This window comes from Danio rerio, chromosome 7 (assembly GCF_049306965.1).
Source record: "Danio rerio strain Tuebingen ecotype United States chromosome 7, GRCz12tu, whole genome shotgun sequence".
NCBI lineage: Eukaryota > Metazoa > Chordata > Actinopteri > Cypriniformes > Danionidae > Danio > Danio rerio.
In genome coordinates, this window is record NC_133182.1 from 65,024,548 (window position 1) to 65,052,124 (window position 27,577).

A 27,577-nucleotide genomic window follows, 5' to 3' on the forward strand; every position below is an offset into this window, starting at 1 on the left:
ATGTGTTCGATGCAGACTTGAGCACCAATCTCGCTTGAGAAGTCCCAGAAGTCATTGCGACTGGTGGTGGGAAGTTCAGATATCACTTATTTATCTCAGGAGTTTCCCTAAATGAAACAGCGAATATAAACATCACCATGAACATCTTAATACAGAAATAAACACATTAAGGGTTTTTATTAGCTGAAATTCATATTAAAATCTGCTTATTTGTATTGTGCAAAGTATATTTAAAATGATTTTTATGCATAGTAGATATTTTGAAAGAGGGGAAAACAATAAATGGTTGTATGAATGCTGTAATGTTTAAATAATTTTCCATTTAAAACATGTGAAGGTCATGTGACTATCAGGGAATAGGCAGCATCTCATTTCTCACAGGACACGTTCTCTGTTCTTGCGGCCTCCCGAGTTTGTACTTCCGAGGACACCTGGCAAAACATCCAAAGTGCACAGCGGACAAGGGAGGAGGGCGGTTAAAGAGGGGAATCGGCAAAATCAGGTGCCAGATCAGATTTCAGAGGTGCCGGATCCGGAGTGTTCAAGCAGAAATTAAGCCTGGACTACGGCCTTCTATAACACAAAAACGTGAGAACATGCAAACTCTACACACCAGGCCCAGTCGGCGCTCCAACCAGCGACCTTCTCATGATCAATAAAAAGAGTCTTGTAGTATTAGGAGGAGTTTAGATTAATCAGCAGTGTTTATTCACATCATGCATTCATCCAGATCCATTCAGCATCAAAATGTGAAAATTTAAATACAAACTAATGATAGAGAGATTGAGGGTTAAGAGCTCTGAAAGAGGGAGCAATGGAAAGAGAAGAGCGTTTCAGCATTCACTGCAGTTCATCCAGCACTAACCGACAACACTCCCCGACTTTAGCTGGATCAGAGACCCTGGCGTATTTAGAAATCTGAGAGTTGACCCCCAAAGATCGTGCAAGGTCCTTTGCAGTGCTGTCCCCGGACACTGTGGTCCCCAGTGCCACCAGTAGCCTAAAGACAGCCTCTTTGTCCTGCACCACCTCTAATGCTGTGCTAGCCACTGACAAACACTGCGCCTTGGCCTCGATCTCAGCCGGCTGACCGTACAACCGTCCCGCATAGTTGAGCACCAGGGTGGCAAGCGCTACGTGGATGTTCTTGTTGCAGACGGTGCGGAGATCTCCGGCCCGAGACAGGACGGCATCACGCTGGCCCAACAGGAGAGCCCGGCCGTGGGATGCAGTGAAACAGTTGCAGAGAGTGCGCAGTGCCAACATTTGATTTGCAGCTTTGCCCTCAGGAGACATCAGACCCAGGAGATGGTTGCAAAGACTGGCACCCTCGGTCCCGCCACAGAGATGGGCATTTACTTCTGGATGACGCACAGCCAGGCGCAGGATGTCCAACACTGGGAAGACAATGTCTGAAGAGGGAGACGATGACTGGTTAATTTACTGAACTATACTATTGTAAATATTGCATTGAGTTTTCTACTGAACTAAAGTATATTTGCCTGTCATCGAGGCGGTAGATACTGTATAATTACGTTACATGAAAATTACTATAGTAAATACTATAGTGTTTGGAAGCATACTATATTTAATTACTTGAATTAAACTGTCATAGTTGTTATTGTTGCCGCTTGTTGCTGTGTTTGTTGTTGTCGTACACACAACTGTAGTAGTAAAAAAAATTCAGCAGGTTTCAGTTTTTTTATGCTATTATTATAACATCACCAATGCACCACAGTTTACACTAACGTTACCGTACTTAATACAGTTTATCAGTTTACTATAGTACTGTATTCTGTAGCTTTCATAAACAAAGAGTTGTACACATTATACAATTTACTATGTGGTTCAAAAACATGTTTAATCTTAATTACTATAGTATTTTCCCCATGCGCATATCTTCCAGACATCACAAAATAACAGACAAAAGCATACAAAATCATGGACGCATAGTCTACATTATTATTTATTTATTTTTGTAAGGGAGAACAGTTCTCCGCTATAATATCCGTCTAGTTTTGTCGCAAGGTTTGCATTTCTTTTTTGTTCTGTCGATGAACTTAAGTTACCATCAACAAACATTTTCCGCTGCTGCGTATCTCGATGTTCGCGTTACGGATGTTTATTCTGCCAAAATGGCAGTGAAGACTTGGATTTTTGCAAAACAAGACATTTTCCTGGATTTTGTATAAGTGTGGTGGTGTTTGTATCTGACTTTGATATAACACATTACCATATTTATACACATAGCTAAGTCTGTATACAATCTTTATTAGTGCTGTCAAACAAATTACCGTGTTCAAAAAAAGTTTGCACACATGGATGTTCTAAATAAATATTTATTACATGCTGCCTTTCCTGGGTTTATAAGTAAACACTTTTGGAGTTCTATAAAAACTGTTGGGCATTTATTTTGGCCGATTTAAACAATAAAAATAACCTTGAACAGAAATATTTTAATGTTCTGATAGCGATTCCTATGTAAAAGAATCACTTGAAACCTCCATCTGAATTTTGCACATCATCAACAACATCATGTGAAAACAAACCATCAACAAGTAAAAAAAATAATTTAAAAAAACTATATAAAAATTGTATATATATATATATATATATATATATATATATATATATATATATATATATATATTAATCCGCGAGTCACATTTGTTCTGAAACGTGGGTTGTGATCAACATACGAAAAATGGATCAACAGTGATCCATTACACCCCTATAATCTCAGGTAAACACTGCGGTGAAGGACAGTGTAACAGTTGAACAGATTATTGGAAAATAAATACTGAAAATAAATCAGGTAGAAGAGGAAGCTGGTGTTAGGCATGTTATATATTGGGGGTAAATTATTATGGGGGCGTACACACCGGATGTGCCTTGCATGAGTAAATCACGATATTCACACATAATTAGACATTTGAACATTTTGAGTTCACTCGCTTCTTTTGCGTGTGCAGTTTGCTTCACAACGGAAATTCAAAATCACTCCAGTTTCATTGCAAAATGGATGACATGAGTTTTGTTGAGAGGGTAGCTGTGCTTTAAGTAATATGGAAGGCTGAAAAACAGCATGGACAGTTAAAGAGACTAGAGCATTCATTTAGTTGTTCAACTAAATAAGATGAAAGACCATCTAAACGCAAGTGGCGTCAGTAGCAGTATGTTAGTGCGGAAACTCTATTGAAAATACTGGGCTAAAATAAATGTTCACATTTTAAAGATATGGCAGAGGAAAATGTAATTTCATGCAGTGCTTCTCGTATGTTCTGAGACCCACTTTATATTGTATATCAACCAGGTAGTGAAGATCAACGTGGCAATTTTGTAATGACACCACAGTTCATCGGAAGCGATGATGATAGCTGACTGAGAATGAAAAGTCTGTGTGCATATAACCCATTCAATCCTGGACTACTTTCTGACTACAAGTCTTTAGTAATCGGGAAGACTTTGATTAACTGTAGGGGAGTTGTACCAATACTTACCAAATACTTATACACCTTTGGTTTGCCCCAGTATTACTTTGCTGAAGATTAGTAATATAGTGAATTATATTTGTTTGTGTAATATCTAGGGATGCAACTAACAATTATTTTAATAATCGATTAATCTGTCAATTATTTTTTCGATTAGTCGGATAAAAAGCATTTCCAACCGGTTATTCAAAAAAGCTCATCCCTGAGCTGTTATAATAATAATAATAATAATAAAATAAAAAAATTAAGTAGTTTTGTCCTGTTTTCAATCTAAATATCTAAATATTTTTAAATCAAGATACACTCTAGACCAGGGGTGGGCAAACTTGATCCTGGAGGGCCAGTGTTCTGCATAGTTTAGCTCCAACCCTATTCAAACAGACCTCCCTATAGAGTTCAAGTGATCTTGAAGACACGGATTAGTTTGTTCAGGTGTGTTTGACTAGTGTTGGAACAAAACTCTGCAGGGATACCGGGCCCTCTAGGATCAAGTTTGCCCATCCCTGCTCTAGACACATGTAATAGCATAAGAAATTGTCTTGTTTTCTGAAAAAAACACACCTCAAAATTAAGTGATTGTTTGCCTAAAACAAGTTAAATTATTAGTGAATTGGGTAAGAATGAGATATATATGAGATATAATCTCAAACAGAGGTTTTACCGGTTCATAAACATGTAAGTGATCATGATCTATTACACGAGATGGTCGTCGACATGTTTACTAGTGGCCGCGCGTTTACCTCGTTCATAAAGAGCAGAACAAGCAGGATTCAGCTCATAAATTCACTTGTTACTCCCCAAATACATACAAGTAAGGGGCTGGGGAACTTAGAGAAGAGTAGATTAAACTTTATAGTTACTTTCACTATGTGTAATGTGTCTCTGAAATAAATAAAACACATCGACAAATTGTATTTGAATGAATTGTTAGACTTCCTTGTGTTTTACAAACTCTAAATGTATTGTTTTACTAGTACATGTTTGTATTCACATGTCTAAAACATAAATTAAGCATTAGGGGGTTCAAGCGCTTCTTAATTGTGATAAAATGACACGTCTTTCTCAGTGGGTTAAGTTGGTTTTGTTTTCAAAAAAAAAAAAAAAAAAAGAAGCACTTTTCCGACGGTCCCTACTGAAAGCTCAGCTCAGGATGAGCTCTCTCTCTCTGGCCCAGCGTCAAACACCGCGCCAAAGCTCAGTTTGATTTTCTTAGTTGCCGGTCTAAAGGTAAACAAGCTAACGCTAACTTGTCATGCTAGTCAAGCTGGATAACGAGTAAAACATCAGCACCAGGGACTTTACGGTCCTCACTTCAAAACGGAACAAAGGTAGGACCCTGCTGTTGAACTCCCTTCCTCCTCATCCCTGTCTATGAGGAGCCGAACTCTGTATCAGTGCATGAGAGAGACCGTGATCACTCTGCTCCGAATTAAAGTGTTTTTTTAATAATCAAACATCCCCGTGTCGCGCAACACAACAAATCGATTATGAAATTCGTTGCCACCGCTTTTATTAATCGATTTTTATCAATTTAATCGATTCGTTGTTGCGGTCCTAGTAATAACATCTTACCTTCTGGCCAGTGGCAAGCCCTCCAGAGAACAGTTATCTGCTCTGCCGTGGGCTGTTCCAGATTAGGGAGTTCTGTAACCAGATTCAACAACTTCTCTAGACAGTCCAGTGCAGCGTCACTCAGCTTATGGTCTGCAGGAGCACTGGTGTTCAGCTCTCGAAGCTTACCTGCACACCACATTAGAGAAGCGTTAGGTGGAACTTAAGACATTATTGTCAGTATGACATACGTTTCACAGATTACCATGCTATTACTGTGTTAATATGGTCTCATGAATAAAAACACAACAAACCTTTTGTCACTTTCAGCTAATTTCCAGCCCAACCAGAAAGTAGCCTTAGATTTTAAAAGCTGGAGCCTAAATGTTTCATCAAGTTTGAGTGGAAAAAAAGTATCACTTACCAAGAATCTGAGCTGTATTTGACTGTTCAAACATGACTCCATCAGTATTGGGGAAAAAGATGTTTGTTGTAGATTTTGGGAGGGAAGGAGAGGAATAGGCACTGCCACCTGGAGAAGATTGACAGGTATGCTAGTTTACATGGCTAATACGTTGCGTGTGATGCTACCCATTTGCATAGTTTGAAGTATTTTACCAGTAAAAGGATCAGCTCCGCCTGAAGGTGCTGTGCCTGTGGATCCTGAGCCAGGAATATACCGACCAGCACCTGGGCAAAGAAACACACAAGATCTTACATAATGTACAACAACCCTTCTGTTCATATGAGCGAACAAGAGCGTTCATAAAGGCTTACCTGTAAAAGGATCAGCACCAAATTGTTGTCCATTGCCTCCTGAACCTGGAATGTACCTCCCTGCACCTGAGAACACAGAAGATACGAAGGAATATATCATCTGGTACTGATTAGCCACATCCACATCATGTCTAAATTTTGAAAGGAGTCACGTTGACAACATCAGTTTTATAAAGTCTTTTTTAAGAGTTCACCTTTAGCTGATCATTGATATTAAACTGTATTTGGCACGATAGAAGGGTGAGAGGGGAGTTTGAGCTTGGGTCGATCTCGAGAACTCCCCCGCTTATAAACGGAAATTATGAATTGCTATTGAGATATACTGCTGACTTGTCTATAGTGCCCATTTGGTTTGGTCAATTCGATTATGTCGCATGTCTTTGGACTGTGGGAGGAAACCGAGGAACCCAGGGGAAACCCACGCGAGCATGGGGGGAACATGTAAACTCAGCACAGAAATGTCGACTGGCCTGGTAAGGACTTGAACCAGTGATGTTCTTGCTGTGAGTCAACTGTGCTAACAAGAGGTGCTTCGATAGATCGGCCGGAGATCAGTATCGGCTGATAATCACATTTCACTACTCGATCGGTTCTCGTTGATCTGGCCGATCTCATGAATTGATCACAAGTGTTTGTTTATGAGTTTTAACAAGCAGAGGAAGGTGCACATGCATGCCCGGGTTATACATCAGCAACGCTACAACACATAAACAATGGTTCCAAATTATGTTGTTAGTCACTTTTCTTACTTTATTTTATCTGTTTTATAATAATAATTCTACTAATAATAATAGTAATAATACATATTATTTAAAGTGCCTTTAAATTTTTATTTTTATTGTAAAGTTGTCTGACCATTACATGTATACAACATCCTTCATTTATTATCTTAGGTAAGGTGAGATCTCAGGGTAATTGTGCTTATGCAATGGCAAAGTCACATAAAACTTGAAAATCAGAATTGGTAATCGGTATCGGCCGGTCACCATGACAAGGAATCGCTTCTCAGTATCGGCTGCAAAAATCCTGGAGCATTCCTAGTGCTAACCACTGGGCCGCCGTGCCGCCCTGTCCAGAAAGGGAGGAGAAGTAAGGGTGGAAGGAGGGATTCTTCAAAATGAAGATGCTGTGGCAAGAATTTCTAGTTATTTATGGTGGTTTAGGCATTGACTGATTGGTGGATCGTGTATTAGCTAATGCTGGACCAGCCGTGGTCAATCATAAGCATGCGCCCCTTACAAAACTAGTTTATAAATAAACACTTTGTTCTGCCTTCCAACGTTTCTTATACATAATATAAATGTACGCTATAAATGCATAATTCTAGCCAACTTGCTCTGTAAGCTCATATTTAATAATGAAAATGTGAACGAAAACAAAAGTTATGAAATGTCTTAATAAATGTAACGAAACAATTATGGGCAATAGATTAATAGATTCAATAGATTGGTTTTTTCAACACTTGACAATTGAAATGAGGCTATGATAAAATCTTACCTCTGATTTATCTTTGGTGAAGACATCTATAGGTGTCATTTAAAAAAGTCATTTAAGAAAGAGGCATGCATTTGTTTATAATTAATTAATTTTAATGCCTTTGTCTAATTTTTCATTATCATAAATTAAAATAACAATGTATGGCAGCGTAGTGGAATCCTAAAAAATAAACTGTTGAATTCTAACCAGTGTAAGGAAGATTTACTTGCGGTCAGGGGCAGACTGGCCCTCTGGCAGACCGGGCAGTTTCCCGCTGGGCTGACGTACTTTATGGGCCGGGCTGATCATTTTCTTATGACCTGATCAGCCCAAAAACACTTAGTAGACTGTCCTGTTTTTCTGCCTAATTAATTGACAATGCTGTTAGCTGTGTTGCTTTGAAAGTTAGATGTTTCTTTTCCGGACAGACCAGCCCATGTGACATAATCTGCAGCCCATTGTTTCTTTTCTTTATTGACATTGAGCTGACCCAATCACAAACTTCCATTTTAGGTTCAGTGTAAGCATGAAATGTCGGTGTGTATTTGTCAAAATATTCGAAAGTCACGCTTGTTTCTGACCCCACGCTTGCATATGGAGAGCAGAAGGGGCGAGCATGCGTTTGCACAGATCAATATATTTCTGTCTATTCAATCTAGTTACCTATCTGTCTATATAATTATACTTTTTTTGTTTACTTTTTATCTGCACCAAGGCCCGCGGCAACTTCCTGCTATGCTGTTTACTTAATCTGTAAGTCTTTATTTTACAAATGATATATATATATATATATATATATATATAGATATATATATATATATATATATATATATATATATATATATATATCATAAAGAACAGTGTGCTTCTAAAGCTCTATGAGGACAATCACATGAGATATCATGACATTGTGTTTTTGATTGTCAGCATGATGTAGGCTTATAGTGACAATAATATTTACACAATTTGGTTATAATGATATTTATACAAGAACAAACTAGTGTGCAACTTAAGCAAAACTAAATTTTTTTTTACATTTAGTTTTGTTGTTTGGGCCCAAACAAATATTTGGTGCATTTTTTAATCATTTAAGTTCATTTGATTGACTATACAATCTTTAATCTATGTTTAATGTTTCGTTGTTGAGTTAAACATTTTTTAAGGGTCTCTGACACTGCTTTTATTGTTTAACTTTATTTTGTTAATCAACATTAACTTTATTTGCAGTTTTTGTTATGTTCATTGTTTAATAAAGACTCCCTCAAAACACACAGGCACACAGTGTGGATTATAATTTAATATAAAAATAAATAATTTTTAAAAAATTTTGATTGGTCAACTTGTATTATTTCCTAAATACTGCTTTTGGCCTTTTATAGAATGGGAGTTGGTAAAGATATTTAAGAGCGTGCAGATTGGTAGCATTTTGATTGAATGTAGTGGGCCACTCTGTCCCAAAATGTTAGGGCCAACTTTTTTGTCCCTGTTGCAGTTGACTTGTTTTACCAATTTTGGTCAGTTTAGAAATTTGCAGTGTAAAAGTGAACCACACCAAGATTTAAAGGCAACATTGTAACACTTTTAATCCTAGTTTCAGAACAAAACAATCACCAGACGTGAAAGCACAATAAAATAGAGCTACATACTAGTAACTTAATCAGTCATGAAGCTTATTGTATTTGGTCCACTATATCAGGGGTACTCAAACTTTTCAGCCCGCAAAACGCGACCCCCACTATGCTCAGAGGTGGTTATAAGCTTACAAATATTGCACACAATGGTGCACACACACCAATAGGAACCATATAAACTTAAGCATATAAGCAACACAAAAAAAGGAAACAATCTTACAACCATATCTATTTTTATAATCATTATTCATTTGTTTAATTTAATATTAACCTCACTTAATGAGAATGATGTTGATATGAAAAGACTATTCTTGGTTTAATTTTGGAGACTTGCAGCCACTAGGAGATCATCCTCCTTGTTCAGTCGTGGCCTTAATTTTGAATGGCATAAAGGTGTCAAAGATTAATATTGTTAAAGTTTGTAAGTTTAAGTTTAGGATTTTTGGAAATCACCAAGCGACCCCCCCCCCCCACCCCTCATTATCTGGCAACCCCAACTTTGAAAACCACTGCACTATATCTTTAAGAAAACATGTACCTAGTATATCCATTGATGGGGATATATTGACACCATCACATACCATTAGAAATCTGGGTGTAATATTTGAGTCGATGCTTATATATATACTGCATCCCACTGTCAGCAGCAAAGACACTGAAACTCTCATTCATGTTGATTAATGATAACATCTCATCTCAACTAATGTAACTCACTTACTACTGAAGTCTGCTAAAACAATTCAGACCTGTTCACACCTAGTATTGAGATCCGCTGTCGTTTCAGAGATGGTCTAAACGCATTTGATCAGACTGCTGTAATAGTGTGAACACACGTGTAATCGAAAAGCCTCTAAACACAGCCCTCTATCCACACACATCATCATTGTGTGAAAATTAAAAGAAATGAAAGAGGCTGCTCTCCTCATCTTTCCCGTTGTCTTACTGATATGTTTGTCCAATGATATGTTTGTCGCATGAGCTTATTTTGTCCCCTGGTTCCAAATAACAAAAACAAACGCCCATACCCAAACATGCACAAGCTTAACCACTTAAATGACGCTGCTATTTGGGGATTTCCGCCTGGATTTTGCCTACCCAAACTTAAAAGCTTCCCAAATCCACATGCAGAGGTGTAAATGCAAAAATTTTGTATCATTTTAAAGAAAATCCTTTGAATTTTCATAAAACACTATTGAAAGTGTTTAAAATAACTGTATATGTCGTCTGTGTTATAATAAACACCTAAAAAAAAAAAAGAGGCGTTTTTTGTATTTTTATAATAAACTCAAATTTGAAAGTGTACCTTTTAGGTTCTGTGTGGTCTAGCGTGCTGTAATTAATTTTGGTGGTTCCTGCACATGTCTGTAATCATAGGAAAAAAGAAAAATGTCTCCACCATAATCTATGCAAAAGTTATTGTGTTCCAACTGATGAGAGGTGCTATAGAAGCCACAGGGACCGTTCCTTGTTTACATATTTCCCTATTCTTTTGTTTGATCAAACATAATTCACTGTTTTTGGACCACAGCAAACATATAAAAGGATTACTTATGCACATCACCTCAAAAACAGAGGAGAAATGGCCCTGAAGGGCACAGCATAAGGTAAGAGATGACAGCTGTCTGTGCTATCTGGGGCTGCTTATTGATCATAAATGTATTGTGTACATTTCTGCGCCATGGAAACACCACAATTCATTCAACTACTGTTTGGCATATGAATATAATTCAGTAAAAAGAATGCTAGAACTGTATGAGCACCGGCAAGAGCTTTTATTTGAGCTATAACTTGTACATGTGTCATATGAAAAAATATGAAAATGAACCAATGTAAAATACCCAGCTCGGGTATCCAAAATACTGTGTATTTAAGTGTAAATAACTTTTATACAGTAGAATAAAAACCAAAGTGATGCATATGTGCATAAAATATATGCACACAGTACCGGGTCCGCAGAGTTTAAGTGGTTAACAACAACACTAATAACTGGTCTCTGATGTAACATTAGTGTGCACCAACGTGCAACTGCAAGATTTACCCTTCCCTCTGATGAAAGTGTCAGGACCTGTCCATAGAATCTCCCCTCGATGAAATCAAGACAAAAGTGGTCGAAAATGGACAGTAGAGACATATTTAAATAGCAGCTGTGAATGCTAATGTTTCTGCTTTGTCAACTTGTGATCAGATCAATAAAAATGCATCTTAAAACCAGGTGTGAACAGGTTACAGTATGTTCAGGCGTGAACCTTAGTTACAGTATGTTCAAATTTCTGCTGTTAAAGTCATTAATCCAGTCAAATCAAATGTGAACACATTACCCCATTGCTCAATAAACAACAACAGCTTTTGTGAGTGGGTTTGACAAACCACACACTCTTCTCTCTATATGCACTGGACACTTAACTAAAACTCCATTATATCACTATTCGAAAGTGTTTGGAGCTCTGCTGGATACCTGTGAAGGGGTCTGCGGCTGAGGCAGGAGCTGCACCCAAAGTGTGGCCTTTTGTGTTTTCGATGATGAAATTAGCCACCTGATCCAGGAACATGGGGCTCAGGTCATTCTTCTGCAGGAAGTTGTGCGCCACCAGCCAGGGATCGTCCGTCACATTGTAAGGCAGTTTCATTGGTGGACCTCCCTCATTCACATCAATGGTGAAGACAAAGTCATACTCCTTTAGAAAGTGAAATCACAAGAGTTACAAAACGACTGCAACTACGGTTAAACCTTAGATTTGGGCAGGGGTCAAACTTAGGCCATGTCCACACGCGTTTCAAGTTTGCCCGGCTTTCATTTAAAAAAAATAAATAAATCACTACATCAAGGGTGTCCACAGGTGTACCAGTAAATATCTGGACATTTTCCGGAACAACTTTACCGGTAAATTCAGATTCACACAGGCAGGGACATTAGAGGAATGTTCAAGTAAAAGACCATTCACACATTCATTCCAAAATACTGGCAAATTCTGACATCATTACCCAGAAATGAGCTTGTATTTGTTATTTGTAAACACAGAAGGGGTCTGGCTGTTGTTGATGGTTTCACTTTTATTAAAGCTTTACTGTTCATGCAGCTGCTTTTGTCCCAGAGACATCAAAAAAAAAAAAAAAAAAAAGTAAACAAACAGTGGTTTATCATAAGCATTTTATCAATATTTTTTACTAAGTTAGCTTTAAAAATGTATATAGAAACATTATCTTGCTAACATCTAATAGCTGAATGTGCCTGGAAAATGGCTTTTATTTTCCTAAATTGCACGGATGTGAATGTGTCTGAATATTCTGATTGGCTGGAGTGGACGTCTCACGTTCTAAATGTGAACAGGCTCTGTCCGGCAATTTTTCTTCTGCATTCACACAGAGCATCGCTCTCAGCCCCGCCCACACTCGTCAGCGCTACCAAGCCGACAAATCACAGAGCTTGCGCTATGCGTCATTGTGACGTGCAGTTACATTTTTTGACAGGTGCACGTCAGCGACACCGACAGCCACGACGAGAGCTATGCGTCCACGCGTAGGCCGCATCGTAGCATACACGTGTGCTTGACGCAGAAGTATAAATCAGCCTTAAGTGTTCACTACAAAAACTACTTATAAAAAAAGAACAGTGACTATTTAATAGCCAAGGTAGTATGCACAATACAACCTAGTATGCACAATACCAACCTCATTTGATATCTCACCTTGCCTTCATACATCACTCTTTTTGAGCTCTGCTGAGAAGAACCACCAACAACATATCCAATCTTCATCCAGCGTCCATCACTCATGCTCCACTGATACGCTTCAACATTAGAGCCCTCCTTTATGAGCCGCGTCTGTCCATCACGATTACCTGCACAATAATAATAATAATAATAATAATAAAAGCACTGTGAGCAAAACTGTTACATCTTATGACTAAAATACAAAATAAGTATCATTTGGTAACAATTAAAGGGATAGTTCACCCAAAATGTACTTACTGTTTACTCACCCTCAAGTGGTTCCAAATCTTTTTAAGCTCTTTTTAACACAAATAAGATATTTTGAAGAAAGCTTAATACTGGTAACCACTGATTCCCCGAGTAAGAAAAACAAATACTAAGGAAGTCAATGGTTAATGGTTTCCAACATTCTTCAGAATATCTTCTTTTGTGTTTAACTCAAACAGGTTTGGAACAAGTAAAGACTGAGTAAATGCTAAACTTGAGCAATATTTTTTACAGCACTTGGCTGGTTAATACAAATACTGTTTAATGGTTGTCAGCTCCTCCTAAACCTTCCTAAGTGATATATATATATATATATATATATATATATATATATATATATATATATATATATATATATATATATATATAATTATAATTATTATTACTATTACCATATCGCTTTAATTATAGACAAGTATTGAACACGTAATGCTTTTTTCCTGTGAATATTTCTAAAGTACCCGTGGACATGGTATTGAAGCAGATTTTGGTAAAAACCCAAACAACACAAACATCAAAATAAAAATAAAAAATGTTGTCACGAGAAAGTCCTGAACTACTAAAGGTATTTAATACTTTATATCCTGTAAAAGGCTTGTTTGGTGATGGCAGCTTTAAGATGTCTCTTATATGGAGAATGACTCCCATGAATTGCTCAGGTGTGAGTATTTCAGAGTGTAAAAATCTTGATGGTTCTGTGGGTCTCTTCCATCAAATCTGATTTTTATTTTGTATTTTCTATTGGATTCAGCTCAGGAGATTGGTTGGGCCATTCTACAGCTTGATTTTCTTTCTCTAAAAGCATTTGAGAGTCTCCTTGGCTGTTTTTTGGGTCTTGTAGAATACACTAGAATACACAAGACATGTCACTCATATACTTTTGAATGGAGAAAAGTGTAACTGTCAATATGGCGAATGAAGCCCCACCTACTAGCACAGGAGCCAATCATCGATCACTTTATAGCGAATCAAGCCTGCCTTCTAGTACAAGAGCCAATCAGTGATTGCTATATTTAATTTATTTTAAACCTCTTTTCATAGCTAATACAACCTGTATATAATATTTATAGTACATTCATCTGTAAATATGACCATAGTTTTTCTTTAACCGCACTTTATTACTTATTCCTGTATCCTGCATTTGCTGCTATTGCACTGCTGGTTAGACCTAAACTGCATTTCATTGCATTGTACATGTGTAATGGCAATAAAGATGAGTCTAATATAATCTAATCTATAGAATGACAATTCTCTGGGGGAGAGGCCCGAACAAGACGTGAGTTTCTGCAGATTTTGTGTGTTACGAACATTCAGAATTGAAACTAAATAGACAGTTGTTGTTTAATTGTATTAATGATTCCTGTTATCAAATGAAATGTAATCATAAGCTTGGCAAGCAGTTTTAGAGAATTCGATGTTTCCCCATTCAAACAGAATGCCCGAGCCCACAGCCTGTGAGGCGTTTCAAAGGTGGCCGCCAAGTGAAAGCCTTAAATGGACTTTGTCATTATCTTGCTTAAATGTCTACCCTGGTTTCTTCTTCATCATCCTGCTAATGTAGATGTTGAACTGAGGGAGCTGATATTCATTTACACTGAGGAATTGTAAATGTAAAAGTACTCATGTAAAAATACTTGTATAGCCTGTCTGATGTGTATAGTTAAGTATCCTTTATTATAGTTTTTTTTTTTTGATTGCTTTTATTTTCAGTGTTGTGTTTGTATTTATGACTAATTTATGTAATATTATGTACTAATTTATGAATGACATTTCATTCATCTGCATGTCCACACATAACGCAGAATGACAATAATAGATGACTTGACTTGACTTGACTTAAACGGAAAAGGGCTGCTTTCTAACTACCAAGAGATTTCCGCTACTGTCTGGGCTTTCACTGCCTTTCCACAGCTCCTTTTCTTCATGTGTTCAATACCAGTCTCATTTCATTTCCTTATGCGGAACTTAATTTGTAAACTAATTAGATTTGTTTTCTTTGCATATATGCATTTCTTTAGTTGTTTTCAACATCTGGTGAAAATGTTAAGCCAACAGCCCCTTTAAAAAGATGTTTTCTGAGAAAAATGATGACGTGTTGTGTTGAACACTAATTACCCCCACTGTATTTATAAAATTGTGAACTAAATTTAAAAAAAATAAAAAAGAGTAACTACATAAAAAAAAGTAAATGACACTACAACAAAAATGATAGTACAACAAAAGAAACATTATAACACTAAACATTCTTGAACACACTGCTGACCTGGTTCATCAAGGTGCTCTCTGCCAGGTAACTCCTCTATCTTGATGTCCCCCAAATCTCCAGTCTTGGGGTCGATGACTGCTTTAGAAAGCTCGTCCTCAAACGCCTGCAGGTCCTGTGCACTGGCTACACGGTCTTCGCTCTCAGTGAACACGCGGATAATGCCGTCGCTTCAGAGATGTGAAAAGGTCAGTCTCCTACGGGCTAATAAATTAGTTTAAACAGCAGTAACATGCATTACCTGGCGCCCACAGCAATGTCTCCATTAGGCAGAATGCAGCAGCACCACACCGACTGAGCGGGAAGACGAATAGTCTGACTACATTCACCCTCCTTCCAGACCCGCAGTGTCCTGTCCTCTCCTGTGCTGATAAAGTCTATGATATGATTTAAAAAAAAAAAAAGGTATAATGGGTAAGGTAATGTAACAAATTTTTATTAGGTTAACATACGCAAGTAATAGGTTTTGTGTGTTGTTTGATTTGTAAAGCACTTTGGTCAACATTTGTTTTATTTAAATGTGCTATATAAATAAATTAATTAAATAACAGAAAATTAATACGTAATACGTGATGTGATTAAGATTTTAAAATGAACATCTAACAAGAGTCAAGAAATTAAAGGAATAGTACACCAAAAAATTAAAATTCTGTCATTATCTTTTACTCTCCCATCCAAACACGAGTTTCTCTCATATGGTAAACACAAAAGAAGATATTCTGACGAATGCTGAAAAGCATAAGTAGCCATAAACCTTCATAGTATGATACTATAAATGTCAATGGCTACTGGTTTCCAACATTCTTCAAAATATATTCTTTTTAGTTTAACAGAAAAAAAAAAAAAAAAAAAAAAATATATATATATATATATATATATATATATATATATATATATATATATATATATATATATATATATATATATATATATATATATATTGAGGGCGAGTAGCTTTTAATTTTCAGTTGATATTTCGCTTTAACATAATATTATATTATATTTTATTGATGCAAATAATTAAGCTTGGTGTCATTTTAAAGAAGATATGTCAGATTGTATCTTAAATTAAATAGGTTAAACAAGTTAAAGAAAACTAACTGTATGTGAATAAGTCTATGGAAATATTAAAATGTTACATTTATAGTTTATTAAATTACATAAAATATGTATTTTACAAAACCTGTTTTAGCCCAAATCTGGCATAAAATCAGGGCTGAATATCTGAACAAATTCTATTCCAAATTTAAAGCTTTCAGTGAGGTTTAGTTTGGCCGCAGTACCAAACATGACCACTGATAGACACACAGTTTCTATTGATGACCATATGAGGGTGTCCTCTATTTCTGTGTATGCTTTGAGAAGTAGAAACCATATTTTGTCATACTTTTGACAACATTTGTAAACTAGGCTTGAAAATTCTGAGTAGTGTGGCAGTTTGGTGGCGTTTAAAATCAATGTAGCCTCTAAAAAACACCAAAACCTTTTTTACATTTGGATTGCTGTAGCAAACTAATGCTTTAAGATACTGATGAGTATCCTTGCTGCAAATTAATAAATAACAAATAACTGTTGCTCAGTAATATCTTTCAAAATTCAGCCACCACTTTCGGAGGTTAGAAAATATAAGCTTTCAAATGATATAAAGATTGTTATGATTGCTTTATGTTGAGACTATAATAGTATGCTTTAAATATGAAACCGCAAACAGTCCAACAGGTTGAAGGGAGACAGTAAATTACTTTAATCTTTCTCTTTCTAAATAATAAAAAAAACTAAAGTAAAATATGTATTTAAAAGATTTAAACCTTTCCAATGATATACAGTTTGTCATGATTAGATTAATCACATTATAGTGAAGTAAACAAAAGTGTCCTCCTACTGAGACAGTAAAGGGGTTATCCAATTGTTTCATTTACTATGAATGTATTTTTTATTTTGCTCACATGGCTAAGAATAGAATCCAATAATACATTGATGATCATAATTTTGAGGATCTTCATAACAAACATTTTTTTTTAAGTATAATTAATTATAATTATATAACCACAGGGTTCCCACACTTTCATGAACAGCAGATTCAAGGACAAATAAAGGACTTATAAATTTTAAATCAAGCAGCTTTGTTATTAATACCCCAGCATACGTAGCTCCTTAAAAGTATGTGCTGTACTTAACATTTCACTTACACTTAATATTTACATTAAAAATGTCATAATCATTTTCAACTATTCTGACCATTTTAAAAAGTCATGTATAAAAACCTTTAATAAAATTAGTTGAGTTCAATACTGGTGATATTTAAGTGCGGTTTCTGAAATATTGATAAAATGTCCATTATCTGTCAGTGTTACTCTCGGATTTCATTCCGTTTTTGACAATTGAGTACAATTGTTGAAATTAAACCACAAACAAATTTAATTTAAGTGTTAAATTTGAGCACTTTTAATGACCTGTGTTTGTTTTTAAGTACTTTCCAGGTCTTGAATCCATACAGTATGTCTGAAATTCATGTACTTTTAAGTACTTTAAAGTAGCATGGGAGCCCTGAATTAGTTTCCAGGTCAAATTTTGACCCTTAATCCTAAACACAGTATATACAAGAATCAAGGAGTGAAATTTATTAAGACCTTTTTAAGACTCTTTCCATACATTTTAAGACCTTATAACCACTTTAGGCTTTAACCAGAAACACTGGTGTGATTTTAACTTACAGTATATTTACTGAATATTGATGTAAGAAATTAATTCAATTATAAAAATCAGAATAAAAATCTATTAAATCTAGCTAATTCAGCAGGTTGGTGCCTATAAAACTGCGGAAATAATGGTGATGCATTAGCCCCTTTCACACATACAGACCTTTCCGGAAAATTACCGGCAATTTTCCGGAAAGGTTGTATGTGTGAACAGGTCCTTTTTGAAAATACCGGTAAATTCGTTCTGGCTATTTTCCGGAAAGAGAAGTTGTAACATTACCGGCAATTTGCCGGAATGCTGCGCTGTGTGAACGCAGAAGGAATATTTCCGGAATAAGCGCGTGCACGTCTAGAACGTGCTGACGTAAGACTTCTGCTTTAGCCAATCACAACAGTCAGACGCATTTACGTCCGCGCGGTTTGTGAGAATAAAAGCCTTTGAATATTTTTCCAGACGCATTTAGCTGCTAGAAGTTAGTCAGATAACGTTTATATGTTCTCCTTAATGCCAACTGTGCAAATAATCATCGATAAGATGCTTATGATAAGCCGTTGTTTGTTTACCTTCAAGCTTTGCGTGTGCCCATGAAACAGCCTGTGAGCGGCAGCACACGCACATATTATGAACATCTCGACATGCGAATATGATCCAGTGAAAGTTGTTTACAATATTGATCATCAAAAGAGTTTGTAATTTAGTCAAATGTTTACAAATACAAGCGCAGCCGTTTAAAGCTCATTTGTGGTGAATGATGTCAGAATTTACCGGTATTTTGGAATGGATGTGTGAATGCTCTTTTCCGGAAAATTTCCGTAACGTCCTCGCCTGTGTGAACAGCGCTTTTTTGAACATACCGGTAAAGTCGTTCCGTAAATTTTCCGGATATTTTCCGGTATCACTGTGTGAAAGGGGCTATTGATCACTGAAGTAAATAAAGCAGCAAGATGTCAAATCTAGCAGGATTGATTTCATAAACTACAAAGCATCCTGAGATTCACAGATTTAATTCAGGCAAACTTTAACATACAGCCATTCACAGCATAATCAAAAAAGATACCAAGTTTAATACTTCACAAAAAAGGCATTTAAAACTTTTTAAGGGCCTTAAATTTCTTTACATTAATTTTTAAGACTCCGCAGACTCCTAGCAAAAGAAGTTACCTTAATGCAAACTTTTCTGACCCTGTACCAAAATAATGCAGAACAAAAGACACAAGCACCTTTTCCGTTAGGGAAGACGGCGATGCTGTAGATGTAGTTAGTGTGACCGTAGTAAACCTGCACGCATTCACCCGTCACCATCCACCGCCTGATACTGGCATCATTACTGCAGGAGAAGAACTCCACATCATTTATGACCGCCAGTCCTCGCACACAATCCTCATGACCTGCAGGACACACACACACACACACACACACACACACACACACACACACACACACACACACTTCAATTATCTCACACACTATTTCACCATTGCAACAAATAGTGACCCCTGCTGGAGGCCCATTCTACATGTGTTTAGTTCTAGCTTAGTATTTAAACATTGAGCTTTCAGATGTACCAGTGTAGGTCTTCTCGCAGCGACCAGCTTTCCATAACTTGATGGTTTTGTCAGCTGACCCAGACAGCATCAAGCCCTGCTCTGGTAAAATGAGCACGGCCCAAACAGCCGCGGTGTGTCCCTGTGGAGCAGCAATTACAGAAGAAAGCAGTCAGCACTTACTCGCATACTGCAATACATTGCATATCTGACATCGCTCTTAAAGAGATAGAGCTGCATTATTTACGCGAAAGATACTCAGTAGCACGCTGCTTGAATAATGCATTCTAAATGGTCTTTAGAGCAATATTTACACCCTGTACTTGACCTTATAACACATTTAATAAATTATTTAAAAAATATGAGTCACACTTTACAATAGGCTTCGTTAGTTATTGTATTTACTGATATTAACTAATCATGAACTTGTACAGCATTTATTGATCACAATTCAACATTGACTAATGTATTATTAAAATTCAAATTTTATGCTTGTTAACATTAGTCAATGCACTGTGATTTCCGTAAACTAATGTGGGTATAATAATTTATATAGTCTAGTTCCAAATTAGCAATAATCTATATATACCTGAAAAGTTATATTGTTTTGTTTTTTAGGGTGTGTCAGACCTTAAAATCTCTTGGTTTCCTTAGCCCTGATTGTCTTGAAAGTAATGCAAATTGTCAGTTTCACAGGTTCTGTCTCCAGAACACCATTTGCACACTGTTTTCATGCTAAAACGCATCGCGAATGGGTACTTATATGCTGATGAGATCGGGGCTGGAAAGGCAATTTACCCTGACGACAACAACACTTCATTTGCATGCTTTGTTTTAGACTGTCCGCACCTACATGTATCAATGTCTATAATAATGTATTTAAACTGAGTGTCTGCTATACAAAGTCCAGAGTTACAACTATTATGTAATAAAAATGTATAACAGTAATTAATAAATTATTATACAGGAAAACTTCACTTTACTTAATTCACAATAGCCTCAGATTGTGCTTGTTTGTCTTAAAAGATGCATGTATGATTGCATAACAGTATCAGTTGAATACAGTATCATCATTATTATGATGTATATTATGATTATATATATATATATATATATATATATATATATATATATATATATATATATATATATATCCCAGTCATATTCATTCATTCAATCATTTTTTTGGCTTAGTCCCTTTATTAATCTGGGGTCGCCACAGTGGAGTGAACCTCCAGCTTATCCAGTGTATGTTTTTCCCATCACTGAGAAACATCCATACACACTCATTCACACTAGGGATGAGAAGATTAACCGATATGTATCGATACGCGGTCATGAGCGTGCACGATGCTAGTGCATCGGTAGAGCAGCAGAGGATGAATGAAATTTTGGAAGCAAATCGAGATTCATCGGTTTTTGCGAATGCATCAGTTTTTCCAAGATACAGCTTATATTTTTAATATAGAATGTATTTTTTATTTATTAACAAGTGTTGTCAACCTGTTTTTGGTGCATAATTTACTCGACCTACATAAAGTAAGCATTAGCAACGGGCTTGCGGATGTGTACACTTACACTACAACTCAGTGTATCAGGTGTGCGGATGAAGCAAGTAGTGCGCCCTCAGAAAGCGCGAGAAGCAAAACAAACATTTTATTTCTCACTGAGTTCTAAATCTAAAGTATGGCAACATTATGGATTTAAGGATGGACGACTTGACAGGACAGATGCAATTTGCAAAATGTGCCGCGCATCTGTAAAATACACGGGCAGTACGACTAATCTGATTTTTCACTTGAAGCGGCACCACGGTGTTGTTGTGGAAGCATCTTCCAGTGTTTCTGCATCCCCGGCTTCCTGCTCTGCTTCAACTGTAGCTACCAGCTTCAATAATGGTGAGAAAAGCATTGAAAGTTTTCCCCATGCGCAACAGTTCTGCTGGCTCTACGCCAATAACGAATGCTATTGCATTGTTCATCTGCAAAGATATTCAGCCTAGTGTCACGGAGAACGAAGGTTTTAAACACCTCCTCCTGTTAATTTTTATTTATTTATATTTTTATTAGCCTGTTGTTTACAGTGACAGTGATGTTTCAAAGCAGCATAACACTGCTAGTTCACCACCTTAAGTTTTGAATATTCAGTGGCACAATATATCTTTGTAAAACTTGCTTTCATAGTTGAAAATTTAAATCACAATTCTTGTTGTGCAATGGTAAACCTTTATGTTGAAAGAGTGCAAATATATACATTTATAATATATATTGCACTTATACATTCTGTTTATCTTGAAAATACTTAAATAATATGTGCTATAGGTTCTAAAATGGCCCTCTACTGTAAACTGACACTCTGGCTCTGAGAGAAAAGCCAGTTTGTAAAAAAAGTCTTGGTTTTACTTGGTTAATAAATAATCAAGCTCAATCAATGGCACAGCATCTTTTCTTACATCATCTCATAAACTTGATCTAATAAGTTAGTGCTGAATTATCGCATTGTATCGTGATATGGGTGTAAATCGTATGGTGTTGCATCGCAATGTCACAAATCTATCGCTAATATATCGGATTGTATTCTTTGTATCGAGATGCGTATCGGATCGGCATTAGAGCTTAGATGCCCAACCCTAATTCACACACATCCACTACGAAAGATTTAGCTTACCCAATTCACACATATTTTTGGACTTGAGGGGGGAAACCAGAGCACTCAAAGAAAACTCACGCAACATGGGGAGTCAATAGCCATACATCTTGTTATATTTAACATTATTAATACCAATAATTATAATTATTATTATTATTAGTAGGGATGCTCATAGTAATTAGCGGGATGCATTTTTTACAGGTTTTTGCACAATGATCACTCCTCAACCAATTGCATGCTTTAATGCAAATTAATGCAATACTATTTGTAAAGAACTAAATTATTATATGCTATAGTAGCTTATACATTAAAAAGAAGTCAACATATGTGCCTTGTTGTTGTCTCATCACATGCAGCGTGCACATAAACCTTGAAAGATGGCGAAACTGAAAACACAGAAGCTCCGAGGTTAAATCAGATGCTCAAGACAGAATCTTAAAATTAATGACATATCTTGAAAATGTTAACAGACGTTTCTGATATAAGAATAACAGCGGAGCAATTGATTTCAGGTCATGCCTGCTATTTTTATTTGACGGAAGAAAAAATACATGAATAGAAAAAACTGCCTATGCTGGTTCTTAAGAATTATTCAGTCGTTGTTTTGGTTTTGTAATCTACATTTGTAATTTAGTTGAAGATATATAAGGCAGGCTTATTTATTTTATCATTTTTATTTAGTTTGTTCTGTTTTTCTATGCTGTTGGAAACACTGCTGGTGCGTGAAGATGCTCTGTTGTTAATATTTTTGCTGTTGTTTGCATGTTAAAATAAGTGTTTTAAAATGCTATATTTAATGCATCAGACACAAAATAGACATGTTTACTATTAGACAAAATACATTTTTTATTAAATGATAACTTAATATTAGGGGGCGTCACGGATAACTTGATCGCCTCACAGCAAGAAGGTCGCTAGGTCAGTTGGCATTTTTGTGTGGAGTTTGCATGTTCTCCCCGTGTTGGCGTTGGATTCCTCCAGGTGTTTCAGTTTCCCCCACAAGTCCAAAAACAGGCGGTACAGTTGAATTGGGTAGGCTAAATTGTCCATAGTGTATGAGTGTGAATGAGTATGTACGAATGTTTTCCAGTGATGGGTTGCAGCCAGAAGTCATCCACTGTGTAAAGCATATGCTGGAAAAGTTGGCGGTTCATTCCGCTGTGGTGACCCCTGATTAATAACAGGAATAAGCCCAAAAAAATATGAATAAATGAATTTAATGTAATCTGACCAGTTATTGGTTAATATTCGGTTAACGAGAAGCAGTTTTCGGTTGGAAAAATTTACCGAAATGAGCATCCTTGATTATTATTGGTAGTAGTATTTATTTATTTTCATTTATTACATTTTTTTTATTTCAAGTCATCTCTTTAACTTATTTATTTATTTATTTATTATTTACATTCAGTCATTTAGTAGACGCTTTTATCCAAAGCAACTTACAAATGAGGACAAGGAAGCAATTTACACAACTATAAGAGCAACAATGAATAAATGCTATAGGCAAGTTTCAGGTCTGTAAAGTCTAAGAAGGAAAGCATTAGTAATTTTTTTTTTTTTGAGTACAGTTAGTGGTATATCCAGAGAGGCAATTGCAGATTAGGAAGTGAAGTGGAGACTAAATAGTTGAGTTTTTAGTTGTTTCTTGAAAACAGCGAGTGACTGCCGTTCTGATGCAGTTAGGGAGTTCATTCCACCAACCGGGCAGATTGAACGTGAGCGTTCGGCAAAGTGATTTCTCCCCTTTTTGGGATAGAACCACAATTATTAACAACAATAATAACAATTGTAAAACTGTGTACAAGATGTAATTTAACTTTAGCAGAAAAAACACCAAGGAGAATGAAAGCTTCTCTTTCATTGACAACAGCTGGCTTATACATAAAACTCAAGGGAAACAGTTGGCATGTTGCATTCTCAAATGCAAAACAAATCTAAGAGCACAGAGTTGTGTTTTGAGAATCTGACACACTGAAACCACTAAATCATGATCAGCTTGTGTAAAAGAACACAATGCTGTCCTTCACTCTCAAAACACATAAAACATAATTTAATCTAATTAAATTGTGTCCTTAAAATTGACACCAAGCCAAATTGCAATTCAAGTTTTACTTAAATTATTCGTGCTGCCCTGCTGTTGCGATACTAAGAATCGTGTCACTTTACCTGTAAAGTCATCATGCACTTCTCTCCAAGCCACACTTTGGCTGTAGTGTCCCATGAGCCGCTCAATATTGTGCCAAACTTGCCAGCAGAGAGTGTGCAGACTGTAAACACACACAGAAATCAGCCATTGAAAGATAATCTGCATGTGTTTACACCACTGTAATAATAATAATAATAGACAGTACCTGTGTTTTTATGACCCTTGAGGGTAAACAGGGGGTCTGGTCGGTCCAGTGAAAACACGCAGATGTTGTTGTCGTGTCCTCCGGTGGCGATGAGTCCTCGTGGATACGTTTCATTAGGAGAGATGATACACACACATGACACGAAGTTTGAGTGGCCGTTCATACAGTGCATCTCTGTAAAACTCTGGTTTTCACTGCACAAGAAAAAAAATAGAGGAGTTTAAAAGGCAATGTTAGAAGTAGGGCTGCACAATATATCATTTGTGCTTCGATATTGCAATGTGTGCGTTTGCAAAAGTCACATTGCAAGACGTGCAATGTTGAGTTAGGATTAAAGATGATCAGAAACCACAAGTCAAAACACACCTGATTTGTGGAGACACTGCAGAACTGAACAGTTATAGAGTGAAAGTTTATCATCTGCATGTTTTAGGTCATGTGACTGTGTGAGCATTTAAAGAGAGTTTAAAGCATTTTTGTAGTGCACAAAAAAGTTTCATAAAGATTATTTTTATTAAATTATTTGGTGAAGACTATACAGTGCAATTTTACGTTTGATTATTCAATTTCTGTACCTGAATACTGTTGCTCACTCCAGAAAACTATAAAGCATTGTTTATTTCACTTTAATATTAGCTCAGTTGTGTTTATTTATGACTGTATTTTTTGTATATAATAGATTACAAATATATATATATATATATATATATATATATATATATATATATATATATATATATATATATATATATATATATATATATATATATATATATACATGTTTATCACTCCCCTACAAAATCATACCAAGTAATGACTTTGCAAATAGAGCTATTTAAGTCATCTGGTGAAATAAGATCACAATATATATGGCAGAGAATTTTTTTTACAATGTTTCCAATATCATGCAGCCCTAATCAGAAGTGTGTCATTTTTAAAAGCAAAACAACATTTTTTTATTTTATAATTTTCTGTATGTAAGCCCACCGGTCCTACACCGCCCAACCCACTCAGAGCTGGGATCGAACCAGCGACCTCCCGCATGGGAGTCGGTTGCTCTAACAAGGAGGCTAAAAAACATGGCCTCTAGCGTCTGTCGCTAGAGCACCTTTAGAGGTCAGAGGAGTGAGGTTTACCTGCACAGCACAACACACACTAGCTGGCCTCCGTTACACTCACCCCCAAACCTCAATCCCATACGGGTCACGGCACCAACGTAACCCAGAGGTCAGAGGAGTGAGGTCAGGAGTGAGGTTTACCTGCACAGCACTCACTAGCTGGCCTCCGATACATGTATACATCCTGTTCAAAAGTATTTTATATTTCTAAACTAAGCCTCTTACGCTTAGCGATTACTCAATCAAAAATACAGTAAAAAGTTATACAGTGCTGTCAGATATTGTTAAAATTTAAAATAGCTGTTTTCAGTTTTAATAATATACTTATAACGTTTCCCAGCATGGTACTAGATTGTGGCTGGATAAAACCATATGTGTAGTTGAAAAACGATTACCGTTTTGAAGGTATACCGCCGTTTGGAAGAGGCAAGGTCCTATACAAACATTTATTTACATTTTTTAAATTTTAGGTCAACAGTGTCTCCAGCAGAAAAGATATTAAAAGATGTTGTTTAAAATTGTAATGAATCTGTGTGTTAGAAACACATGAAGACAGCAGAAGTCAAAGATTCAGTTGAATTATTTAGCTTGACATGTTTACTGCTCCAAAATACTTTAAATGTTTCTCAAAATAAAAGATATTGTGTTCAAAGAGAAAAAAAGTTTTAGTATTTTACCCAGACAATAAAAAAAAGAATATATTTTACAGCAGCAATCAACTGTAATACTGCTATCCAAAGTTATCATACCATCAGAATCTTACACCAGCCCATGGCTAGGTGGTTTATTCCACTGTGGCGACCGGCCCTGATAAATCAGAAACTAAGCTGAAGGAAAATGAATGAATGATACGAATAATTGTGAAAATATCATTTATTTCGGTAAAAATTGAGAAAATGTTGAAAATTTATTCCTCATTTTTTTCTTATTATATTTTGGAAAATATTCTTATGATTAATATTTCTGTGGAAACTATAATTTAGGGAATAAAAGCAGTCATTTAAAATAACTAATTCTTTATACAATACATACATTGTTCATTTGAACCAATATAATGCACTTTTGCCGAATAAAATCACCAAATATTTTCTTAATTTGGATTTTAATTTGCTACATACACCTTTTTAAACCATTGATTCTAAATTAATGTTGGTTTAAACGTTATCTTCATTTTAACGCAGTTATTTATGCCTTTGTGTTTCTAAATGTAACCTACATTCTCTAAGTAAACAGCAACGCTCAGCTCTAATGCACTGGCACAGTCTGGCAGTGATGGATACCAATAAATAAGTAATAAAGCTTCACATAAAAAGAACGGAACTCAATTTATGACGTTAGAGAATTATAAAAACATAGTTTTCACACAAAATGTGTTAACAGTGCTTGACTCTTCTGTGGAGCACAAAAGGCAGAATGACTCTCAGTGTTCATTCAGTTTCATTGTTTGTTAAAAGAAGTAAATGGTAACGATGTCAAAACAGTTCCACGGATAGAAGGGAACATACAGTTTGATAACAACAAGAAGAATGCGAGTAAATCATTTCATTTTAATTTTGGATATACCGTTACTATTGCTTTAACGCTCATTAGTGGAGTGTTTTAGATCCGTCACTGTCAGGAAATGATAGCCTTTTAGTTTCGTCTCAGATGAAAGTGAATGATAGTGTGCTTAATATACCAACGTACGGTACAGCTAAACAACTCTGTAAACTACGAACCAAACGGCTTAGTATACGACAAAAACAAATGTAAAGCCGGTGTGAGACACAACAGGAGGAAGCTGGAGCTGGAGTACCTTGGGTTTGGTACCCACACCCGCGCGGTCCGGTCTCTGGACACCGACACGAACGCTCCGTCCGGGAAGGCGACAGCGGCAAGACCCCGGACATCCATGTCGTGCGCCGGGAGAGAAGAGCGCAGTCTGTATGAGTTACTGCCGGACATTTTTACAGCTGAGAGACGGCGATCACTACACACACTGACACAGCAACACTACACACATACACAATGCATGACGGGACAACACCGGGCAAAATAAAAGCCGCACTA

At 36.3% G+C, this 27,577-nt stretch overlaps 2 protein-coding genes across 2 annotated transcripts in view; one reads left to right on the top strand and one right to left on the bottom strand.

Moving 5' to 3' along the window:
- The window catches only part of stim2b (stromal interaction molecule 2b), an 860,843-nt gene that overhangs the window by 396,116 nt on the left and 437,150 nt on the right, over positions 1-27,577 (top strand). The gene's annotated exons all lie outside the window — the stretch shown is intronic.
- On the bottom strand, positions 686-27,537 carry plaa (phospholipase A2-activating protein). Its single transcript, NM_212690.1, is given in 14 exon segments — positions 686-1,412; positions 5,064-5,231; positions 5,467-5,574; positions 5,661-5,732; positions 5,820-5,885; positions 11,382-11,601; positions 12,613-12,764; positions 15,167-15,336; positions 15,408-15,543; positions 19,087-19,254; positions 19,432-19,552; positions 24,226-24,326; positions 24,411-24,604; positions 27,324-27,537. Coding segments are annotated over 14 exon segments (2,397 nt in total). The 5' UTR covers positions 27,473-27,537; the 3' UTR covers positions 686-840.